This window comes from Haliotis rufescens, unplaced genomic scaffold (assembly GCF_023055435.1).
Source record: "Haliotis rufescens isolate VD_foot unplaced genomic scaffold, xgHalRufe1.0.p SCAF_5, whole genome shotgun sequence".
Classification (NCBI taxonomy): domain Eukaryota; kingdom Metazoa; phylum Mollusca; class Gastropoda; order Lepetellida; family Haliotidae; genus Haliotis; species Haliotis rufescens.
The window spans coordinates 42311486-42337904 of NW_025964223.1; the positions used below are offsets into that span (position 1 = coordinate 42311486).

The 26419-nt window shown below is 39.7% G+C and overlaps 1 protein-coding gene and 1 long non-coding RNA gene across 2 annotated transcripts; both read left to right on the forward strand.

The window, feature by feature from the left end:
• The first annotated feature begins 10356 nt into the window (after positions 1-10356).
• LOC125373211 lies at positions 10357-14594 on the forward strand. Its single transcript, XR_007218355.1, has 3 exons — positions 10357-11199; positions 14253-14322; positions 14474-14594. It is a non-coding gene; the product is annotated as an uncharacterized LOC125373211 (long non-coding RNA).
• Positions 14595-18418: 3824 nt separating this feature from the next.
• LOC124140092 lies at positions 18419-23455 on the forward strand. Its single transcript, XM_046507446.2, has 4 exons — positions 18419-18571; positions 20449-20518; positions 21324-21457; positions 23280-23455. The coding sequence occupies exons 1-4, from the start codon at positions 18442-18444 to the stop codon at positions 23351-23353; spliced, it is 408 nt and encodes a 135-aa protein (XP_046363402.2). The 5' UTR covers positions 18419-18441; the 3' UTR covers positions 23354-23455.
• Positions 23456-26419: the final 2964 nt, after the last annotated feature.

The window sequence follows — 26419 nt, forward strand, 5'->3', positions numbered from 1 at the left end:
TAACGTCAGTGATGTTAAGTAACGTCAAGCGATGTAAGTAACGTCATTGATGTTTAGTAACGTCAACGATGTTAGTAACATCAGCGATGTTAAGTAACTTTGGCGATGTTTAGTAACGTCAAGCGATGTTAAGTAACGTCAGCTAAGGTTTAATAACGTCAGCGATGTTAAGTTACGTCAAGCGATGTTAAGTAACGTCAGCGATATTAAGTTACGTCAGCGATGTTAAGTAACGTCAAGCGATGTTAAGTAACGTCAGTGATGTTTAGTAACGTCAAGCGATGTTAAGTAACGTCAATGATGTTTAGTAATGTCAAACAACGTCATGCCCTGATGCTCCTTCACGAGGATTTCTTTACACATTATAAATGTTTGTTTTCAATTTGTTCTTTTTACACTCATAATAGATACATGTACGTATGTAATCGTTTTGCGTGAACTTTGTGTGTTGTCATTGTTAGTGTAAAATATAATACATACTGAAGCGAGAATACGGGAGCCTTTTGGGGCCTTTCGTTCTTTTTTTCTTGAAATTTCAAGATAATAAGTTGATACATCAGTTGAAATTTCAAGTTAATATCTTGAAATTTCAACATATGTATCTTGAAATTTCAACGTAGCATCTTGAAATTTCAACATAGCCTAGCATAGATACTAACTTGAAATTTCAAGATACATAAGTTGAAACTTCAAGATACTAACTTGAAATTTCAATATAATGATCTTGAAATTTCAAGATAATAACTTGAAATCTTGAGATATTAACTTATGTATTAACTTATGTATCTTGAAATTTCAACATAGCATAACATAGATACTAACTTGAAATTTCCAGAAAAAACAAATGGCCCTGAAAGGCTTCCGTAAGAATACGGTAACGCACTGAAACCATTGAGTGAACATAACCGAATTAAGTAAAAAGTTCTTAATTCTTAATTTAACGGATTTTGTGCGTGAAATCTATGGCGACACGTCGACGGGGCTTACACCCAAGATTAGTCAATACAACTCAAATAATATGGGATTTTGATTTGTTTATTTATTTATTTGTTTGTTGTTTAACGCTGCACACGCGATATTCCAGCTGTATGACGGCGGTCGTCGATCTACGCAATTAGGAACGATGACATGCATCAACCAGGCCAGCCAATCTGACCACCCGATCCCGTTTGTCGCCTCAAACAACATGGGTTGCTGAATATGTATTCTCTACGCGGATCTTCACGGGTCGATTAACAAGGGAAGTACTTTTACATGTATGTCACTGTGACAAGGTTGTCCATAAAACATACCTACAAAAGAGTTAACTTGTCATTTGTACATTTTCTGTATATATGTGGGCAGGTATTAAAGAGACTTACACATTGACCCTATACACTGAGTGAGTTGGGTTACACGCCGCGTCGAACACTACTTCATGTATATCAGGGCGTGTCGGCTCAATTTGGAAGGAAAACTTTGGCGTTTTCGTAAAACCCAGGATATTGGTATGGTTTAAACATGTTAAAGCCATGTCGTTGTTCCATCCCTTCGTGATGTGTAGCATGCTAAGGAACAGACACATGCTAACGATTTGGTGCTGACAAACCAATGAAAAGCAGGGCGAGATTCGAACCGCGATCCACGGATCCTAACCCCGCTGAGGAACGCATCCCTTCACAGAGAATGACGGCACCTTCTGACTTGGTACCGATGTATTTATGTTTGGATCCGGGTATATCAAATCTCCACCAACTAATGGCTAAATTAAACCCTAATAGAGCATTACAATCCTGGGGATGGGAGGGTGTGTGTGTTCAATTAAAAGAGGGGCACGGTGGCCCAGTCGTCTAAGGCGCCGCGATTCGCTGTGCAGAGTTGCGTCCCTTGGGCACGCCAGAAACCTATGATTGTGGGTTCGAATCCCGGTTCACCCAGATTATGTTTCTAGGTTTGTCAGCACCATACCCGTGCTCGTGGGTTTCATCGAAGTGAGACCTGCATCACTTCGGGCTTTCCTCCCACATTAAGCTGACACGCCGTGATATAACTGGAATATTGTTAAAAGCGGCGTTAAACCCAACTCACTCACTCCATCAAAAGAATTTCGGATTGTGTTGTCTTGTAGCGATATGCTACTACCATCTTAAACAAATGTTGATAAAATACCTCTTGCTCTAGTGTTATTTTAATGTGCCAAGACAAAATTCAAGTTTAACGGACTCTACGAACATTCGTGACTAGGAAATTAAATCGTAACCTAAACATATCTAATATTTATAGCAATTGGATTATAACATATGTAACACTTTCTGTACGGAATAAAAAATATTTACTAGTATTCAGTTGTTCACAAGCGTTAATCTACACGTCTCTTTATCGCAACGATTGCATACGTAATCTATATTTAACGAAGATAACAAAACGGCATATGCTCACATGCTATTTGGCATAAACCCATGACAGGGCACAACCACAGCCTCAATTAAGAACAATTCAGTTTACAAATGTTGACGAGATGCTACATAATGTGACCGCCTCCGTGGTCTAATGGTAGAGCGTCAGCCCGGAGAGCGGAAGGTGCGGGGTTCGATCCCCGACCGCGTCATACCAAAAGACGTTAAAAGATGGTACTTGTTGTTACCCTACCTGGCGCTCGGCATTAAGGGATTAAAACAAGGACTGGTCGGCTCGGAGTCAGTATACTGTGTCTGAGTGGGGTATTCATGTTAAACTGCGGCATGATATCTCAGTGTGCTAGCACTATAAATCGGCGATAGTCCGGACTAGTACAAGCAGCCACACACACACACATACACGTGCATGCACGTCGCTATATAAGTGCAATAATCTTGGACGCAACGTAATTAAACCCCATTTTACCTCACCTCCCCTACATAATGTAGCAAGTCACAATATAACTGCAAACTGGTAAATCGTTCACATATAAAATAATTAATTTAAGTTTTGTTTGCAATCGTAGTACTTTTTAGATATACACTGCCGGGGAAAAGATAGTATACACCCATGTTTGATGGTAGCAAAACATGAAAACAAAAAAGATATGGTTATTCGGTGGTGATGTATTTGATATGGGTATCATACTTCTGTGTTTCAACGACTGCTTTCACCCTAGTAACGGTTTGATAACGTTAGTAATATTTTGGTCAAATATAATTTTCAAGATACTTTATTTTGCCCGGCAGTTAATATTCCAAGGTCAAATGCTGACGTCCCCTCTGCATTCATTCGCAATGTTTTGTTTCCAAATAAGTGGTTCATCTTTAATGTCATATGTCCACGAAGGGTAAACTGGCATGTTGACATGAAAGCTGCCCAAATCATGCAACAAACTAAACGTCAACAGCTATATCCGAATCTCCCCCCGTGCAGTTTCCTTGGTGATATTGATATAAAGTCAATGTCCTATCCAATAATGTAGTCATGTACAAACTCATTAAAACATGATCACACACAGCGTACATTGTGTGATCTAGGGGAAAGGCTCAATTGTGCCTGTGCAAACATACCGATGTCCACTTGAAAAGGTTCATGCTTAACAGGTGAGGTCCTGATTCATTGTCTGACATACAGACGACGTGATGTCATTGATCTGTGCATGAACTACAACATTAGGCTATTAACTAATTAAATAGTAAACTTTAAAACTCTGCAGTCGCTATAGATGCAAGCTTCAACGTGCAGAAATTATGCTTTTGAGAGTAAAAGAGAGAGAGAGAGAGAGAGATGACTTCATGTATTCTTTTTGGCAACAGAACGTATACGCTCAAGTTTGATGGCTAAAATAGAAACAAACAAGAAATGGTTATTCGTTGGTGATATATTTCAATCGGGTATCATGGTTGTCATAGGGAGTGGAGCAGAAACAAATATAGTGTTCCCAAAAATTCTCGAAAAATAATATTTATGCATCAGATGCGGCGTAATTATTACTGTTTTGGTGTGTTTTTCTTGAGCATATTTCTGGCTACTCACGGACAAAAATCTTTAGAAATTACAATAACATTTGTTGACTAGCATTACTTCTATTGTATGATATTATTTGATGTCACTGCAGCTTTCGATTGTGTCTGGCATAAAGGCTTGTAATATATATTTGAAAATAAGGTATTAATGACTCATATCACTAAAAAGATTTAATATAATTACTTTTCCAGACGGAAACAAAAAGTATTTCTAAATGACATGTTCTTCAGTCGTAGTACCCCAGGGGCGGTCGGGTAGCCTAGGGGTTAAAGCGTTCGCTCGTCACGCCGAAGACCCGGGTTCGAATCCCGACATGGGTACAATGCGTGAAGCCCATTTCTGGTGTCCCCCGCCGTGATATTGCTGGAATATTGCTAAAAGCGGCGTAAAACCTCACTCACTCACTCACTCACGTAGTACCCCAAGGTTCGGTATTAGGTCCTTTTTTATTCCTTCGGACGATAATCTAAAAAAATCAACTCGTTTAACTCAAGTTGACGCTTATATTGGCGCATCATCATCTGCTAACTTGTGTAAAGCCTTGAATCATAAAAAAATAACCTCTACAAATGGGCCTAAAGTTTTCTCAAATCATGTTGCTAAACCTAATTTATGGCCTGTCATAATTCTTCTCTTCGTCGTTCAAATACCTATAAATGCCCTCGGTGATATTTCATCTCAGGAGGGCGGTCGGGTAGCCTAGTGGTTAAAGCGTTCGCTCGTCACGCCGAAGACCCGGGTTCGATTCCCGACATGGGTACAATGTGTGAAGCCCATTTCTGGTGTCCCCCGCCGTGATATTGCTGGAATATTGCTAAAAGCGGCGTAAAACCATACTCACTCACTCATCTCAGGACATAAACCTGTCTGTACAATTCTACATCTAAAAGATATTTTGTCTTTGGGAAAACTTACATGATACATTATATAACATTATCTAACCTCTTTACTGTTTCTTATACGACCTATTCTCGAATACTTTTCTGAAGTCTGTGATTACTGTACATATGTCAACACTAAAATTCTACTTGATAGCTCTGTTGTATAGCAGACAAACATAAATTATTTAGTCCACATTTTCAACTTTCAAACGTATCGCTGTTCCAAAACTGTTTTACCTACGTGGTACCTTTTATTTGGTTACAGAAGATCAACATACTTTATACTCTTTTAAGTGAATAAGACGGCGTTTAGGCCACTTTAGGCAATATTCCAGCAATAGAAGGGCGGTGGACATCAGAAATGGGTTTCACATATTGTACCCATGTGGGAACGTTTTGACCACTGGGATACCCCACCTCCCTCATATTCGTTTAAGACATTTCTGTAGTTGTCCTAATGCTGATTTATTTAAAGTCCATTTTTTAGAAAACGTATCACGCTTCTGTCGAAATCAGTGTGAAAATGAAATAATTCTAAGAACTTTAATTACAACAGTATATATCTATGCTATGATTATTGTCACCCCTTAAGAGGTGTGCATGTTAATTATAATTATGAGTGTGTTATCAGTTGAGTGCCATTTTTTTACCCAGATTAATCTTTAATTGTGATAATTCGTGCTCATTATTACATAATATCTCTATAGTGTGTGCAAAAATATATTTTGTCAACAGACCGATTTCATTAACATTTTTATTTACCAGACACAATTTTAATTCATACACACTGATATTTATTTTACAGTTGTTGCTTTACTGTTTACTTCTCAAGAGAGTGAGTGAGTTGGGTTTAACGCCGCTTTTTCCAGTATTCCAGTTTTATCGCGGCGTGTCAGCTTAATGTGGGAGAAAAGCCCGAAGTGATGCAGGTCTCAGACGTTTACCACTTCGGTGAAACCCACGAGCGCGGGTATGGTGCTGACAAACCTAGAAACATAATCGGGAGCGAACCGGGATTCGAACCCACAATCATAGAAGGCAGGGCGGGACAACTTAGGAATGGCCAGGAGTCCGAACTTGACCACACAGAAGGAAGCGAGCTACAAAAACATGTTTTATATCATTGGAAAGCTCTCGAGGAGTCGAATCCAAATAATGTGTGTCCCAGTGTGTTCACATGTTCATAAGCTCAAAAATTGGCTCAGAAAATGCATTACTGCAGAAATTTCTGGCCGAATTTTTTTTTTCTGCAGAAATTTCTGGCAGTATTTTTTTTTTCTACAGAAATTTCTGGCCGAATTTTTTTTTCTACAGAAATTTCTGGCCGAATTTTTTTCTGCAGTAATATTTAGCAGAATTATTTTAATTCAGGAGAAATAAGATTCAATCATTGGATAGTTTGAATTGAATTCAGCAATTGAAGATATTTATCTTGGTATTATATTTACCAAATTTATCAAGAAAAGTTGACGTCACTCGAATTAAACAATGGAACAACATGTTGGCCTCATACCTTTGTATACTAGACAGATGCAAATCATTGAACCTTGAGCTTACCCTATAATTATCTAAATTATTATGAGAATTTCAGTGACCATCTTCAATGGCCTTTTGACGACTTTGAAGTGTACAACATTAAAGGTGAATGTGATTCTCAAAAAATAAATTTCATAATTATTCCATGGGGCCAACCAAATATATAATCCCCAGTTGGAATTCAAAGAAACAACCTACATGTGATATACGGTACTCTGAAAGTAGGTTAACTTCAGACATCGAAAAAAATAGAACACAACCAAGATTTTACAATGTAACTGCATATATTGTTTCATAAATTTCATTGTGCACATCTCATCTTATATATGTATATATATATACAATTCTAAATACACAGCTTTACTAAGAAACAAAAACATACAAAGTACAAAACTCCTGCAATGCAATCCTCGGCTATATCTCAGCCACATAGCTTAGACAAAAAATATGTTCATTTCAGCAAAACTTGCTGCTCCTTCTTTATTGTTCTGATACTGACGCTTGTCTTCGGTGCTTTGTCAGAGTGAAAGTAAAGAAAAAAAATGTAAAGAATATGAGAACATAATTAAAATCACAGTGCATCTATACAATAAAAGCAAAAATAGTAACCTCATGAAGTTGGGTTGTTTCTCTGCCCACATTACACATATTCTAAGTAACGCTGACTAACCCTAATATTACACATCACAATACATATTTCAAAAGAAATGCAATATTTATTGAAATCACCTTTGATTGTTTTTGCAGTTTTTCATTGTTCTTCTCTATTGCCTCTTGAACTTTAGTTGGGAGGGTTGTCGCTTCCCTTGGGGCAGGCATGAAGGGCTTGAAGTCTGATAGCTTGGTGGTGGGTGTCCGGATGTCCCCAATCTTGAAGGAGGGCATCGCGGGTTGTTGCAGGCTTCTGTCTAAGTTCCCTTGCACTAAACACTAAACAGTTGATCCAAATCTTCATGCGTGTGCCCCACCATGAGAAAGAAATTTTCACCTGAAAATAGTATTTACATCAGTATTATCACTATGAAAACAAATCAAATTGTACAAAACTTGTTTATTTTTACAGAATATTGATTTGAATATTGAGAGAAAAATCAATCTTGTGCATTTAAAAAGTTTCAACATTGTGTGCAGATTCTTTTATACTTAGGATGAGCAACTGGACATGAAATACTTGCTTCAAAACAATTCTAATGTGGTTTAAAACAATTTACATAAATTATAAAAATATTAACCACATGTGACTTCAGCATTTACTTTGAATTGTATAGTATAGCCTCAAGGAATAAATATGCTATACATGATATTGTATGTGGAGTCATATACCAATACTTCATTGATAACTATCTTCATGATAGCACTAAAAGTGATACCTTGGATTGCAGCGTCCACTTTTGACTGGCCGACAAAGTCTTGCAGCTTTACTGGTCCTGGAAATGTCAAATAAATATTTGAACAATACATAAATTGCAACTTTAATGTAATTGGATAGTCATACAAATATAACAATTGCCAATTTCCATTCTCAAAAATCCATAATTCCTCCAAAATTAGACAAGCCTACCAGACAGACATTGAATTTATTCAACAGGCCCGTACCAAGCATTTAGCTAAGACAAAGATAAATTTCTATCCTTCTAAACGTGTGTTACAAATATAATGTACAAACAAATGTCTTGACATACATGGCACGATCCCATTACAAAACAAATCCCATTACATCCTTTACTAATAATATTGGACAAACTACAATAACGTAACCCATATATGTGCACTGTGGATACTAAGCTCCACTGGTTTCTAAATAAGAATCTACATAACTCCCTACCAATAGGATATGTAGACAGTAATATATGTTTTGGTTTGGTTTGTTGTTTACTGCCGCATTCAGCAATATTCCACCTATATGACAGCGGTCTGTAATTAATCGAATCTGGACCAGACATTTCAGAGATTCATATCATGAGCATCAATGCAGGTCAGCGAGCCTGACCACGCAATACTGTTAGTCGCCTCTTAAGACAAGCATAGAATTCACTGGAAACTGGAAAGGAAATATCACAAAAAGACATGTTGTGCTTGGATACCAATTACACAATAATGACCCATTAAATCGGGAATAGTGCACTTTACCGAGCGCACTTTTTCAGATCCAATTAGAGCTGTTGGGGCTCGAACGCGCTTCGCCGACTCACCGGCTCTGCTAATTAATGCGTTAATTAGCCGACGATCTACCACTGGACCACAGGCGCACATGTAATCAGTGCTCGTTTAACAGGTCATTAGAATCACCATTGACATGCATGTGTAATTGAGTAAACAATGAATTGCGCATGCGTGTGACGTCACGGCCCGCTTTCCCATTCATCTTTTCTTGAAACCACACCCGCAATTGTTTATGTCAACAACCAATGAGATTAACTGAATTAACGCTTGAAAAAGTAAAAATTTATGGCTAACCCTTGCCCAAAGCCAGCTAACCCTAATGACCGAAAAACGGGTGTTGGATCGTAAAGACGTGTAAGTTTCCCTAAGACCTAGAACGGGTGTTTGATCGTAAAGATGTCTAAGTTTCCCTAAGACCGAGAACGGGTGTTTGATTGTAAAGATGTGTAAGTTTCCCTAAGACCGAAAACGGGTGTTGGATCGTTAAGCGAGAGTCACCAGAGCGTGAGGCACGGTAACGGTATAACGAGACAGCGTGGCACTATAGCGCGGTAATTGAGCGGATGGTAGAGCTCGGGCTGCGCCCGGTAAACTGCATTGTTGCCCAGAAATTCGAGAAGAAAATTCGCGAAATTCGATATCGACATGTCCTCTCAAAACGAAGAAAGGGTTCTATCACTAGGTCCACGCGAGAGTATGTCTCGTAAACTTGCCTAGCCCTACGCCTACTGTTAGCATCACCGAGTAGACCGAGCCACCCACCAACTCGCACCCTAATTAAGTCATGGCCCTGTGGGCAACGAGGGCAACACTTACCTGGTATACTACGTACGTAACACCAATATAATGCCACGCGAAGCCATATATATATAAAGGCTACACAATCCGCGTATGTTCGCAGAGCCCTGGCTCTTCCGCTCTTCCTTTCCTAGCTCATGTTGACATTTTGATAAAAAAAAACATGCACCGTGCTTTGATTCCGAAACGAAATTTAAATTGGCAACACAGTCGGTGGTGGTAAAAAAACCCAGCGCAACGAAGCCGATGGAGTACCTCACCCCTACATTTGCCGTACCAGTTTATTTTCGCGTTCGTAGCTCAACTCTACCTAATAGTGCCGATGCAATAAATGAACTATAGTTAACGACATTGCACATAAGCATTACTTACCAATTTCAGTGTTTTTCCTTTTGGGCAGATTTCTTGAAGAAAGATGTCTGCCTTGACTGTTGATGACGTTGGTAAGATCTGTAATAGGGTAGCAACATGTTCAGTGAATATGTTCATAAAGAAACCATGATCCAAACAGAAGGCAAAGGTTCTTCAAGATATATACAGTGTTTGGTGTACAAAAATAGAATAAAATGCCTTACCCATGTCAACGTTGTTGAAGCAGAGCTGGTGAACCCTCCTCAAGGCATCCAGAGCTTCTCACTGCGACCAGAACTTTCGATGTGATTTACCGACTTGTTGATTAGTTATCGTTTGATCGTCTGACAGAACGTTCTCGACGATTTAACGATATTTAACGATACCTGATTAGGGTTAAATCTATATATACCATTTTTATGGTCGGGCGTCCACGGCTGATTGGTATATCAAATCAAACACAAGGGTGTATATCATGCCCCTGAGTGTTCACGCCTCACTGGGTGGTCACGTAATAAGGTGTGGCACCAGCATCTCGGGTTACAATTTGATATTAATTCAAGTACTCCACTGATAATGTACATAGGTAGTTAACTTAATTACATTCAGTTTTGTCCGACAAGGAGCGAGTTTACTTTTTTTTAGACACAGACCTTGTAACAGGCTCTTCCCCTGGAAACACATATATTGTAAATAAATATTTTGCCGTTTCCATCAACTTTATCACGTGATGTTCTATAACTGTTGTCTTGTACACTATCCATAGTGTAAGTCAGCTGGCTCGAGGAATTTTCATATAGTATTATCATTAAACAACATACCCTATGCAACAGTTATGTTGCTACCCAGACAAAACTATTTTTATATTCTATGTTAAATGTAAACGATCAGTTTTTATTATAAATACAAAACCACCTTTTAAGCGGTAATACCTATCACGCATTAAACAACATATATGAACAACCATGTGATTATAAAGTCTCACGTTGGTTCCTCCGTGCAACTTCATGCCTGACTTACATTCATATTGTTCTTTCACCACACTTACGCTTCTCCAAATTTAGAAAGAAGCTGTGTACACAGTGTTCTTGCGAGTTACAATAACGCGTCCGGTTTGGCGGCAACTTCAAAGAGTGGACATATGGTTGCTCCTTCAGGTAGCTATAATTACCCTCTCTATAATGCAATATCGTATTATCCATTTGTAATGAATGATAGTAACACTAAATCGGATTGGATTCAGTTAAATCTACATTTCTCAAGGTCTCTAACATCGAGATTTGAAATATCTTTCATGTAAATACCTTCTTTGTCATGTGACTTGTATATATTCGTGTATATTCAGAATCGTACCTACGCACAATGTCTTTGAACAATGGCACAAGCAACGTGGTCTCTTTCTGTAAAACATAGCACTCTTTATTTCAGCCACAGCAAAGATCCCGAACCACGTGCAGTCAGCAGAGTTACAGCGTCTGGTTACCGTCTTGCAGTTACGATACAGGTAAGACGTCAAAATATTTGTTGTTTTCTTTCTGGAAACGCCGACCCTAGAACGTGGAATTTTGGTAACACGGTTTTTTCATATAACAACAACCAAATAACAACCTGTACTCCGAACAGTGAATGCGTGGCTCTGCTGCCATGCGAAACGCGTTTTGTAAGAGTCTAATTTTAGTGTATTTATTTCTACCACTTTGATAAAAATACGCAAACAATCTAATCTGAAAAGGAGATATCTCCATCCCCTATGGTGTTATTGCGACTTGTATACTGTCTACATGTACATTAGGCAACTTATTGTAGCTGTATGGCGACACTTGTAGTGTATCTATGTGACCATGAATTTGCCTGTGGTGATCAGTGAAAGTGAAAACACGGAAAATTACAAAATACCAATCCATGCAGTATTTTGATAATTTACATGCGAGTTTTCTATTATTTATAACGTTAGAAATATTTAGATAAAAATAACTTTATAGACCCTATGTTTATTAATATAACAAATTGTTGTATTAATGTTTTCCTAAAATAAACATATGTATCATCTTTTCTTATTGCCCCATCAAAGCTGGTGCTGAGACAATATAGAATACCCAAACGACGCATATTGTACGTGCCGTGCCGCCAGACTTCCTGCCAACTTGGCAATTAAATATCCTCGGGTATTGTCACTTCATACGGTGATACATTGTCTCGCGCACGTGGTCCGTGGGTTTTGTCTATCAGCGCCACGATCACGTGATCGTTTTGTTAATTACTCTGTGTTACGGTCTCGCCGATCCTAAACTTTCAAAGCCTTCAATAAAATTTATGAGATCATTATCTTATCTTTATTCCGACTGAATCCACCTTTATTTCAGACGCCCCCTCACACACACACTCCCAATGCAAATTCACTGAGGCTTGACCGTTACCAATTAACAGCTGTCAATTAAAAAGTTCGCATCTAAGTAGTATGTTATCGAATATATTGAAAACCTTTAGCGTGCTACTTTAAGGGGGGGGGGGGGGGTTAAAGGAGGGTGTTGGTTGTTCACAGGGTTACTCGACAATCACAATGTATACCGGTATTTCAATAATTGTATGATATATTTAGTCCTTGGGCAGCCCCAATCTAAAAAACAACAATAAAATCCTAACTCTCACCGACTCGCTTAGTGGACTAAAAGCCCTCCAAAACAAAAATACCAAAAAACGACCTAAATTAATAAACCAAATACTTAAAAGCTCCGACGACCTAACAAAAGCAGGCAAACAAATAACCTTCTTGTGGATCCCCGCCCACGTAGGAATTTACGGCAACGAAAGCGCCGATAAAGCAGCTAAATTATCTCTCAAAATACCAGTAATAAGCCTAAACCTACCCATCTCAAAATCAGAAATTAAAAGTGTAAACAAACAAAAAATAACCATAAAATGGCATAATCAATATCAAAACTCAAATAGCCAAATCAAAAAAGTGCTCAGAAAACCACTAGCCAAAACCTAAAATCCTACACCTCTCTAAAAAAATTGACAGATTTATTACAAAACTCCAAACAGGACACACGAACCTAAATAACGACCTAAAAAAACTTAAAAGACACATCACAGGCAACTGCCCCGACTGCAAACAACCCGAAACCACAGAACACGCACTCATCCACTGCACCCACTACCAAACACACAGAACCACACTACAAACCACCCTCAATCTAAATAAGGTTCCTACTCTAGATGAAATACTAAACCCTCAAAATATACCAGAAAACTTCAAGGCCCTAGACGTATTCCTAATCAAAACAGACCTAATTAAGCGCATCTAAAAACCAATTTTTCCACCAATCCAAAATCCAATAAACATACAAACACCCACCTCACCCGGCTCCCTTAGTTCCCTCCTCCACCCACCTCGGCATTTATCCCAAATTTAAAAATTCCACAACTTCAATATAAGCAACCCCTAAAACCCCCCTCTTGGGTTGCACACATCACTTTCACCCTTTTCGGAATACAATAAATGGTCCGGCCAGTCCCGTGTGCGAAATACGCTACAGTCGGAAAGCGCACGTTAAATCTCCTATATCAGTCAGTCAGACCCCAGTGTTTCATATCATTTTCCCACCAAACTAAAAAAGAATAACCCCCAACTGGATATGTTTCGTTTCGTCTGTCGATTCATATTTTGGAAAATCAAGGGGAACCACTCCGGCTTATGCAGCACACACATTTGGGAAGGTTGCTTCAATAATAATAATACTTCTTACCATGGTTTCACAGTCGTTCGGAACTTTTTTAAGATCTTTTTTAATCGATAACAGATTATGCTGTCCGAAAAGACAGGCCTATCGGAAATTCGAACTTGAACAGCAACGCCAAAACCACATTCCGCCGCAGTGACCAGCTGCTGATGACATAGACTAGGCTAGCTTTACACTAAGTCTTGTACCAGGCTGGCCTTCTGGGTAGTAGGTCTGGTCTCTCCTTTGTCCTTGGACCCCCTTTCCGATCATAAGGGTTGAGTACCCCTTGCCAATGAAACACGTGTTTACCATCCTTTTACCTTAGAGCACCCATTTACGACACATGGGGTTAGTTTTGAGTTCGGTTATGGTTTAGAAGTCTCTTGATATAAACATATTTATTTCCATAAAGTGGAGGGATTGGCAAACAAGCAAATGTTGCTTATCTGAATGCCTCTCCCAAACATGATACATAAGTCTCTTTTAACGAATTAATCCAATGTAATTTTCGCAGTATACTCATCCTTATATAATTTCAGCTTCATGACAGTGTGAACATTGAGTGCCCCCTACACAAGTATGCAGTCACTGACAACTTATGGAGTGACCTATACAAAACGGAAGATGCAGACGACTAGCACAAGCACGCACGCACACACACACTCACACGCACGCACGCACATGCTATATAAGTGCAATTATCTTGGACGCGACATTCAACCCAATTTCAACTCACCTCACTTATCTTACTTTGTTCATGTGCCTAAAGCTTGTGGAATGTGTTAATTACTGAAATGAAAAGCATTTTAATGTTTTTTTCATATCTTTTCAGAATATGTGCACAAAGCTTTCAATGACCAGACGAAAAAAAGAATTCATTTCAAGTATGTTGAGAAGAAAACGTAAGTAAAGCACACTATTTACATTCATAATACATTTTATTCCGCAGGCTCTATTGTAAAGTTAAACTCTAGCTGCGTATAGGCTGCCATTATCCATTATATTAGACAATATGGATCCACTCATCTATACATCTATTTTCTTTTGTGACAGGACCCATCTCTGAAAAAATCACCTCACCCAAGAAAATACGACTCATTCATGAGAATGAAAAGTGCAAAGTCTCCCAAGAAATTGTCTTGTAATATAGCATGTGAATAAATAATTTTTTGAATATCTCACGAAATTAGTTTTATTTTATTGCTTGTAATCATGTGAACTAAAAATGTTTGTTTTGAGGAAAAAGGTCATTTGAAGCAACTCCAGGTTAAACTATCCAATGATTGAATCTTATTTCTCCTGAATTAAAATAATTCTGCTAAATATTACTGCAGAAAAAAATTCGGCCAGAAATTTCTGTAGAAAAAAAAAAATTCGGCCAGAAATTTCTGTAGAAAAAAAAAATACTGCCAGAAATTTCTGCAGAAAAAAAATTCGGCCAGAAATTTCTGCAGTAATGCATTTTCTGAGCCAATTTTTGAGCTTATGAACATGTGAACACACTGGGACACACATTATTTGGATTCGTCTCCTCGAGAGCTTTCCAATGATATAAAACATGTTTTTGTAGCTCGCTTCCTTCTGTGTGGTCAAGTTCGGACTCCTGGCCATTCCTAAGTTGTCCCGCCCTGCCTTATAGGTTTCTGGCGTGCCTGGGCCGCCTGTGCCCCCTTACCTCTCAAGGTCATTGAATGTAGTATTAATGTAGTTTTTATTACCACTGCCCGACCGCCTCTGCGGTCTGGTGAATAGAGCGTCTGTCCGGAGAGCGAAAGGTCGGTGGTTCGATCCCCGGCCGCGTCTTACCAAAAGAGGTTAAAAGATAGTACGTGTTGTTACCCTGTCTGGCGCTTGGCATTAAGGGGCTGGTCGTCTCGGAGTCAGTATACTGTGGCAGTGTTAAACTGCGGCATGGTATTTTAGTTGGATGGCACTATAAAATCGGCATGCATATATATAAGTGCATTAATACTGAACGCGACGTTAAAGACCATTTCACATCTCCCAACCTCACCTACATCGTAACAATGTGTTTAGATTCTAAACACAAACGTTAACACGTTCCTTGTCCCATAAGTTTGACATGTTTAGGTCTTAACATGCTGAGGATTGTGTTTAACAGCTAAACGTGTTTAGGGTCCAAATGTGTATACGCCCTTTGAAATTCATTGAAGGTAATTCTAAAAGAAGAGTGCTTTTTATATTGTTATTAGCGTTAAATTGGGATATAGAAATGAGTGCGCGTGGCGTGCGTGCGTGTGTGCGTGCGTGTGGGGTAAGATACAAGCTATTTTAGCAGTATAAATTGATTAATTTGGAGGTGGGTGGGTGGTGGGAACTAAAATGTTAAGGGTCTATCACAGTAATCAGATATACTTTCATTGTCAGATTCCTGTGTGAGAGAAATACTATAAGACATACAGAAACAACAAATTTGTTATTATGAACACAAAGATTTTTAAACCTCGGCAGGATACGAACCTGCAACCTCTTGATTTGTAGTCCTTCACGCCACCATATTACACATCTTATCCATGTTTTCCTCATTGCCTAATAGTATATATAATAGCATAAAGACAAGACACCATCTTGTTAGAGGCCACAGGCCCATAGAACATAACATTACAGGAATACAACTACTGATAAAGTGACTTATACAATTGTATTGCAATCAATATGAATTTCGATGGCTGTGCAATAGTAGGTTTGTGATCAGATGACATCAGACGAACAAAGGATTTACGAATTTACAAAGTATTTAGGATCAATGTATCGATATCTTAAATCATTAAAACCAGGGCATACAAATGCAAAATGATATTCATTTTCCACTCGACTAATATTTAATCGAAGACAATATCTACACAAGCGACATTTTGGATCGATGCCTTTGCGTCTGCCCGTGTTGCTTAAACTTAATGGTATAAATGTGTATACAGTTAATGATTTATAACCATTCCTAATCATGTTTGGATCTAAAAATGTCTTGTCTGTGGGTACATTCTAAACTTATTTTTACAGTGTATAGCGTCAGCTGTCTGTAGAGATGAAGGGCATAGTAAGCTGGTCAGTGGGTGCCCAATTCATTAGACCTTTTAATAGAGGATTCATCACGAGTGTTTTTTAATATGGGAAATATCAACCGAGTCTTAGTTAATCGGTATTTGCCGAGCCTTTGGCGAGGCGAATACCGATTAACGGGACGAGGTTGATATTTCCCATATTAAAAAACACGAGTGATGAATTCTATTTATCATTTTCACATTTTTGCTTCCAAATTAAGGAATAATTGCATTAAACATTAACATCAGCAACTTGTCGAAATCTTACGTATAGATCGTGCGTAGTGATACATGTTTTCCATAGCCATGTAAACCAAAATAAACAATTCGCTGAGAAAAAAAGTTCCTCGGATTATTTTAAACAAAATACTTGAACAGACTTTTGCAGAATAATTGAAACTTTAATAACGGTAACAACAACGATTCTGTGTCATCTGATTATATCTCTGGTGTAACTTCACTTATAATATATAGTTTCAAATCAAACCGCTCGCTCTTCCGGTTATCTAATTTGCATATCTAATTTGCATACTTATGTCATTGGGGTATGACATACATGTTTTTATGTCATGAGCTTATGTCATGGATAAATGCCTAAGTTAAATGATAAATGGCAATACGACATGTTCATCACAAAGTTTGGAACCATGCTTTAGCATCATGGCACAATGAGTGAGTGAGTGAGTTGGGTTTAACGCCGCTTTTAACAGTATTCAAGTTATATCGCGGCCACCCGTGCCCCCAATGGCACAACGAAGGCAACATGTATCAATGTCGCTTGAATTCGATAGCTAGGAATACCGGTTTCATTGCTATAACAAAATATTCCTAAATTACTCTGTATAGATATCACACCTCCTGATAATATTACCTCGGTAATTTGTCTGGTAACCAGATAGACTGCTCATGCTTGCATCGGAAAGACACTTTCGTCAGCTCCCGAGTCGAGTGTGAGAACGCGACAACATGCACCGATGGAGGAAAACTGACTAAATCCATACAAAATCTTCCATTGGGGATAAGTTGGATAAAAAGCTTTGAATTATACATAAATTATGTGATGACGGGAGGAGATAGAAGCAAACAGAACAAAATTCTCGCGTAGCTCTCGAGGTCAGCTATCGAGGTATAACAAGTGTGATGTTTTACATACATATATAACCTTCATAATATATTATACATTCATATACCGCACCTACTCAGCTACTAGTATTTGCTCAAATGTGGTTTATTTGTTTCCTGACCATTGGATCCGTATGCATTCCAGTTATCGTTCTCAACTCCCTGGGAAGTATACAACCCAAGCTGCCTACGGGCGCTAGGGTGTTTTAACATCAATCCACATATCGGGTACCCATTCCTTGCTGGGTGAACAGAGGCACATTTGAACTGTCATCTGCACAGGGTGACACCACACGTCTTGACACTTGTTAAGACACGTGTTTCGGGTGAATGAACGTATTCGTCTATCCACCATCTGGACATCAACCATCGGGTTCTTCTGAGTGCACAGGATACACTGTGAATAAACGGTACACAAGGCGTAGTGACAACACTGTAGGGACCAATTGAGAGCCTAATGGAACGACTTTTCTTAACCGTATGTATTTATTTTACATGACCCATTTTCCCTCACAACGCCAGTCGCCCCACGAATGAATGACTGTCCAAATTAAGGCATGCCCTGCACCCTCGCCAACACCACTACAACCCCCACCCCACCCTCTTCCTCCCACCCCCTCCCCCATCTCAAGTTGATTCGCGTATGTTGTCAAAAGAAATCTCATGTGGGCGTGTATCTTTTTTTAAATGGGACTGCTCAGCTGCTCAGTGCTGGTCATCTGGCAACGCATTGGTAACTGCCTTGACACCAGTGTTTATTTGGGGTCTTTCGAATGCATGCGGCCCCAATAGGTTGATGCAATGTAAAGGCAACTATGGAAACGCAAAACAAATAGGATGGCACTTCTGTATAAAGATCCAGCGGTTCCCGACACACGATCATTCTGCTCTGACACAGATCCAGAACCGATTCAACCACCAGCCACAATGACCATGAAGTGTGTTCTTGTTGCTGTTTGCGCACTGGGTAAGTTAATGTCTTCATCATTCTACCTGTATACAGTGTATCATAGCTGCCTGTTCGCTAGCCAAATGACAGTGACATTTAAGATTAGACTGGTAACATTTTCGTAAAGCTGCCCGACTGTCGAGATGAAATCATAGCCAATACATATTTCTTTCAGTCTCAAGTCAATTCAGGCGGTTTTCATTTCAAAGTTTGTTGTCATTTTGTTTTCATTTCATAGTTTATCCGAAGTGTTTTGAGCTTGTTAAATATTATAAAGACTTGCAACATTTCTTGTCATCAAACCCTCCTTGCTAGTGAACATTGAAAACTAATTCAAAAACTGCTTGTATGTGTGTGAGTCTTTAATTCCCTTGGTGTTTACGTAGGAAAACGTTAAATTTGTAGCAGATCTTAGTTATAATACCTGTTTCAGGTTGATAGAGTTTAGATCTTGTTATCTGTTCTCGACATATTCTTTTCGATCTAAAAAAACACTTCCTGCAGAGCTAATGTCGGACTCGGTACACTCTTAAAATACAATATTGTCAGTTGTCGACCGGTCTCGAAGAATATATAAATTTAATGTAATGTAGTAGGGATGGGACGGGTAACGCGGGCACCCTGTCGGATGGGTCCTGCGTAGGACACGGGTACCCTCATGCCTTCCCGGACCCGTGGTTAGTAACTTAGTGTTTTTGCCAGGGCTCCGGTAAAACAAATTCCAATCAGACAATTTGTACCCAACTCTTGAGGCCTACAAGAGGTATCCGGGTAGGGTCGGGTGATATGGTGTCGGGTACCGGGTAGTAAATCATTGTATGTACACCGAGCCCGTATGCATTGGTAAAAACTTCGGCATTTTCTAGAGGGTATTTTGGGGGAAATGTTCAGTTTTGAAACAGTCAAAAACCAGTATCTCTATGCAAGGGATGATGGAATAGCGTAACGAGTAGTTAATGTTATATAACCCCCAAATTATGTATCGTCTTTAGACATATTCCATATTTCTCTATGTTAAGCATCTTCACGATTTGGGTCATCATAGACCGCCTCCGTGGTCTAGTGGTAGAGAGTCCGCCCGGAGACCGGAAGGTCCGGGGTTCGATCCCCGGCCGCGTCATACCAAAAGACGTTAAAAGATGGTACTTGTTGTTACCCTGTCTGGTGCTCGGCATTAAGGGGCTAAAACAAGGACTGGTCGGCTCGGAGTCAGTATACTGTGTCTGAGTGGGGAATTCATGTTAAACTGCGGCATGGTATCTCAGTGTGCTAGCACTATAAATCGGCATCAGTCCGGACTGGTACAAGCAGCCACACAAACACACACACGTACATGCACGTCGCTATATAAGTGCAATAACCTTGGACGCGACGTTAAACCCCATTTCATCCCACCTTTGGTCATCATATTACATTTAAAAGGCTGCACAACAGATCGGGAATAAAATGACATTCCTGTAAACAAAGCTAGGCACAACCCTGATGGGTCCTGTTCCATATAATAGATCTTCCTTTTGATATAACTGTAGCAAATAGCTGATTCACGGACTTTTTTAGGCCAGGGTGTCGTTATGCAAAACAATCTTAGCGCTACCACTGTCGTAAGTCTATGTTTAGGTAAGGGAGTTACGATCACCTTAGCGCTAAGATCGCCTTGTACAACGGCACCCTGGTCATAAGTAAGGTACATATATGTTTGTGTACATGGAATACATAACGTGACAGGTTATATCGACGGGTTTGCAATAATCACATAGGCTGCACTAATTTCCATGGTGACTTGCAATGACATCGATTTATTTTTTATCATTTATGAGGGCATTTGTCATAGATATCGGTTGTCTGAGAGACATTTTCGAAATGATCTAATGTTTGTGGTTTTTAATATTTTGCAGCTGTGCTTGTCTCCAACTGCGATGCTGCTTGTTCCGCTACTCCTACCTGTACTGCTGCTACCGACTGCGCGTAAGTTGGCAATATTTTTTTACATGATTTGAATCAACGGTTGTCGGAATCGTCTCCTTCCCCAATACCTGTTTTTATGTGTAATCTTATTGGACAAAATTTCTGGTGTCACCATCAAAGAAGGGGCGCAGTCGTCTAAGGCACCGGGATTTGCTGGTCAGAGTTGCGGCCCCTTGGCACGCCAGACACATATGAGCATGAGTTCCAATCCCGGTTCGCTTCAATTATATATGTTTCTAGGTTTGTAAGTACCCGTGATCACCAAAGTGGTAAACGTCTGAGACTTTTATCCCACATTAAGCTGACACGCTGTGATTTAACTGAAGAATTGTTAAAAGTGGCGTTAAACCCAACTCACTCACTCACTCACTCACTCAGAGCGATTGGGAACAATAAAGTAATGAATTGTTGGTGCTACCGGTGGGGCAGGGCATGTTTCCCCAACACATGGTGTCATCACAGATTTCCAGGGATCCATTCATATCATTTTCACCGCTATTTTTCACTTTTACGAAGAGTGGAATCTGTTTTGGCAGATAACCGAGGCCAACTGCTCTCTGGCATTGATGTTTATATCTACGATAAGTCGCCGTCGTAATTCTATGTAAAGGTTTTAGGGAACTGGACTACGAGTATTTGTCTGCGCATGGTTTATGGTGATGATCATCACAGCGTAAATGTTGTACTAATTATGCATTGTGAGTAACAAAGGCAAAACATCATTAATGTGGCATGGAAGTATATGGCATCATCTCGTTTATTGTGTAACAGACAATTTAAGAAGTAATCGCTATTGTTCTTCCAGGACGGCTCTCACCTACAAGACATGTATTATAACTGAGTACAACAAGTGCGCAACGGACGGCACAGAAGATGCAGCTAGACTTACTCTCTATGGCGTTTACGAACCCGCCTCTGTCATCTACAGCGCTGTGTGTGGTACGTATATTAACTATCAAAATTGAAGATTGCACACCGAACCACAATCGCCTCCGTCATCTTACGCCTGTTCATATTCAACTTTATATCTCCTCGTTCACGTCTCTAACTGATCCTGTTGACCCCTCCATCTGTTCATAGTCACCCTTCTATCTGTTCATAGTCACCCTTCTGTCCTTTCATAGTCACCCTTCTATCTGGTCATAGTCACCCTTCTATCTGTTCATAGTCACCCTTCTATCTGTTCATAGTCACCCTTATATCTGTTCATAGTCATCTTTCTATCTGGTCATAGTCATCCTTCTATCTGTTCATAGTCACCCTTCTTTCCTTTCATAGTCATCCCTCTATCTGTTCATAGTCATCCCTCTATCTGTTCATAGTCATCCCTCTATCTGTTCATAGTCACCCTTCTGTCCTTTCATAGTCATCCTTCTATCCGGTCATAGTCACCCTTTTGTCCTTTCATAGTCACCCTTCTATCTGTTCATAGTCACCCTTCTGTCCTTTCGTAGTCATCCTTCTATCTAGTAATGGCCACCCTTCTGTCCTTTCATAGCCACCCTTCTGTCCTTTCATAGTAACCCTTCTATCTGGTCATAGTCACCCTTCTGTCCTTTCATAGCCACCCTTCTGTCCTTTTATAGTCACCCTTCTATCTGTTCATATTCACCCTTCTGTCCTTTCATATTCACCCTTCTGTCCTTTCATAGTCACCCTTCTATCTGGTGATAGTCACCCTTCTGTCTGTTCATAGTCACCCTTCTATCTGTTCATAGTCACCCTTCTGTCCTTTCATAGTCACCCTTCAATCTGTTCATATTCACCCTTCTGTCCTTTCATAGTCATCCTTCTGTCTGGTGATAGTCACCCTTCTATCTTTTCATATTCACCCTTCTGTCCTTTCATAGTCACCCTTCTATCTGGTGATAGTCACCCTTCTGTCCTTTCATAGTCACCCTTCTATCTGGTCATAGTCATCCTTCTGTCCTTCATAGTCACCCTTCTATCTGGTCATAGTCACCCTTCTGTCCTTTCATAGCCACCCTTCTGTTCTTTCATAGTCATCCTTCTATCCTTCCATAGTCACCCTTCTATCTGGTGATAGTCACCCTTCTGTCTGTTCATAGTCACCCTACTATCTGTTCATAGTCACCCTTCTGTCCTTCATAGTCACCCTTCTATCTGGTCATAGCCACCTTTCTGTCCTTTCATAGCCACCCTTCTGTCCTTTCATAGTCACCCTTCTATTGGGTGATAGTCACCCTTCTGTCTGTTCATAGTCACCCTTCTATCTGTTCATAGTCACCCTTCTGTCCTTCATAGTCACCCTTCTATTTGTTCATAGTCACCCTTCTATCTGTTCATAGTCACCCTTCTGTCCTTCATAGTCACCCTTCTATCTGTTCATATTCACCCTTCTGTCCTTTCATAGTCACCCTTCTATCTGGTCATAGCCACCCTTCTGTCCTTTCATAGCCACCCTTCTGTCCTTTCATAGTCACCCTTCTATTGGGTGATAGTCACCCTTCTGTCTGTACATAGTCACCCTTCTATCTGTTCATAGTCACCCTTCTGTCCTTCATAGTCACCCTTTTATCTGTTCATATTCACCCTTCTATCTGTTCATAGTCACCCTTCTATCTGTTCATAATCACCCTTCTATCTGTATCTAATTGCACACCGAACCCTCATCATATCAAACCTGTGTTATGTGGAAGATAACTTCAGAATAAAGCATGCTCATATTTAACTCATATATATCTCCTTATTCACGTCACCGTGTTAATATTATTTCAAATAACTTGCTGTTTATTTCCAGGTGCTGAGGCTATTGCTTTCTCAGTGGTGACTGGAGTCATCGCGGTCATCGCCTCCTTCATGTTTTCTAAGTGAACCACCTCCCCCTGCTTCCCCTCCTCCACTGACAACGTCCTCCCCTCCTCCACCGACAACGTCCTCCCCTCCTCCACCGACAACGTCCTCCCCTCCTCCACCGACAACGTCCTCCCTTCCTCCACCAACAATGTCCTGCCCTCCTCATCACGTCAAACATGCAATGACTGATGTCCGAGCATTGGAGTCCAGTGTGTCTGTGGCATCATGAACATGTGTCGTGGATTTATGTTATAAATCAACCGATCGCACCATGTAGTTGTTGTTGTGTCGCCCCTACCATGTACGCATGTAGACACCTTAAACATACAGTGTGCTTAAGTGTCCTAAACACGTGTGGTTGGAGCGAATGTGACCACCGTAACTATACACACTGCTCGACTGCTCGATTTATGTTAATAAATCAATCGATTGCACCATGCAGTTGTTGTTTTGTCGCCCTTACCATGTACGCATGTAGAGCCCTTGAACCTACAGTGTGCTTAAGTGTATTAGACTTCATGAGTTGGTGGAGCTGATGTGAACACGGCAACTATACACACAGCCAGACTGAATCTCGCAGGACTTTGATGTATCATGTAAGTAACCCCGTTTTAGTTACATGATACAACATTAGTTGTGAGACTGAATTAACCAGGAAACATTGATCACCCTGGTACACAGAGGTATTGAGCTATATTTTATAAGAAAACACGCTGGCAGGGTTACGAAACCGTTGTGGTGGCAGCATGTCAAATCAGAGAGAGAAATGGCCCATGAGCAAAGGGAGTAGTAAACTCTCCCCAAAATTGATAGTTTATAAAATAACCTTTTTAAGTCACAGCGACTGTAGACACGCATATGGAAACTTTGTCTCGACCGCCCATACACCGTCACGGCGTCTTCTAGTCAGCAAAGCCGCGGCGTCTTGTAGTCAGCAATGTCACAACAATGTTACGGTAGACTATAATCAGTAAAATGACAACAATGTCACAGCAGACTTTTCAGTTAATTGTCAACAATGTCCCGGCAGACTATAATCAGTAAACTGACAACAATGTCACAGCAGACTCTACTCAGTAAACTGACAGCAATGTCACAGCAGACTTCAATCAGTTAACTGACAACAATGTCACAGCAGACTATAATCAGTTAACTGACAACAATGTCACAACAGACTCTTTTCAGTTAATTGTCAACAATGTCTCGGCAGACTATAATCAGTAAACTGACAACAATGTCACAGCAGACTCTTTTCAGTTAATTGTCAACAATGCCCCGGCAGACTACAATCAGTTAACTGACAACAATGTCACAGCAGAGTCTAATCAGTAAACTGACAACAATGTCACAGCAGACTATAATCAGTTAACTGACAACAATGTCACAGCAGACTATAATCAGTTAACTGACAACAATGTCAAAGCACACTATAATCAGTAAACTTTCAACAATGTCACAGCAGACTCTAATCAGTAAACTAACAATGTCAGAGCAGACTATAATCAGTTAACTGACAACAATGTCACAGCACACTATAATCAGTAAACTGAAAACAATGTCACAGCAGACTCTAATCAGTAAACTAACAATGTCACAGCAGCCTATTACCAGTAAACCGACAACAATGTCACAGCAGATTATAATCAGTAAACTGACAACAATGTCAAGGAAGACTACAATCAGTAAACTGACAACAATGTCACACCAGACTACAATCGTAAAGTGACAATGTCATAGCAGACTACAATCGTAAACTGATAACAATGTCACAGCAGACTCTAATCAGTAAACTGACAACAATGTCACAGCAGACTATAATCAGTTAACTGACAACAATGTCACAGCAGACTCTTTTCAGTTAATTGTCAACAATGTCATAGCAGACTATAATCAGTAAACTAACAACAATGTCACAGCAGACTCTTTTCAGTTAATTGTCAACAATGTCCCGGCAGACTACAATCAGTTAACTGACAACAATGTCACACCAGACTATAATCAGTAAACCGTCAACAATGTCACACCAGACTACAATCGTAAACTGACAATGTCACAGCAGACTATAACCAGAAAACTCACAACAATGTCATAGCAGACTAAAATCGTCAACTGACAACAATGTCACAGCAGACTCTAATCAGTAAACTGACAACAATGTCACAGCAGACTATAATCAGTTAACTGACAACAATGTCACAGAAGACTCTTTTCAGTTAATTGTCAACAATGTCACGGCAGACTATAATCAGTAAACTAACAACAATGTCACAGCAGACTCTTTCCAGTTAATTGTCAACAATGTCCCGGCAGACTACAATCAGTTAACTGACAACAATGTCACAGCAGATTATAATCAGTAAACTGACAACAATGTCAAGGAAGACTACAATCAGTAAACCGTCAACAATGTAACACCAGACTATAATCAGTAAACCGTCAACAATGTCACACCAGACTACAATCGTAAACTGACAATGTCACAGCAGACTATAATCGGAAACTCACAACAATGTCATAGCAGACTACAATCGTAAACTGACAACAATGTCACAGCAGACTATAATCAGTTAACTGACAACAATGTCACAGCAGACTCTTTTCAGTTAATTGTCAACAATGTCACAGCAGACTATAATCAGTAAACTAACAACAATGTCACAGCAGACTCTTTTCAGTTAATTGTCAACAATGTCCCGGCAGACTACAATCAGTTAACTGACAACAATGTCACAGCAGCCTCTAATCAGTAAACTGACAGCAATGTCACAGCAGACTTCAATCAGTTAACTGACAACAATGTCACAGCAGACTCTAATCAGTAAACTGACACAATGTCACATCAGACCATAATCAGTAAACTGACGACAATTTCACAGCAGACTATTATCAGTTAACTGACAACAATGTCACAGCAGACTATAATCAGTTAACTGACAACAATGTCACATCACACTATAATCAGTTAACTGACAACAATGTCACAGCAGACTTCAATCAGTAAACTAACAACAATGTCACAGCAGACTCTTTTCAGTTAATTGTCAACAATGTCCTGGCAGACTACAATTAGTTAACTGACAACAA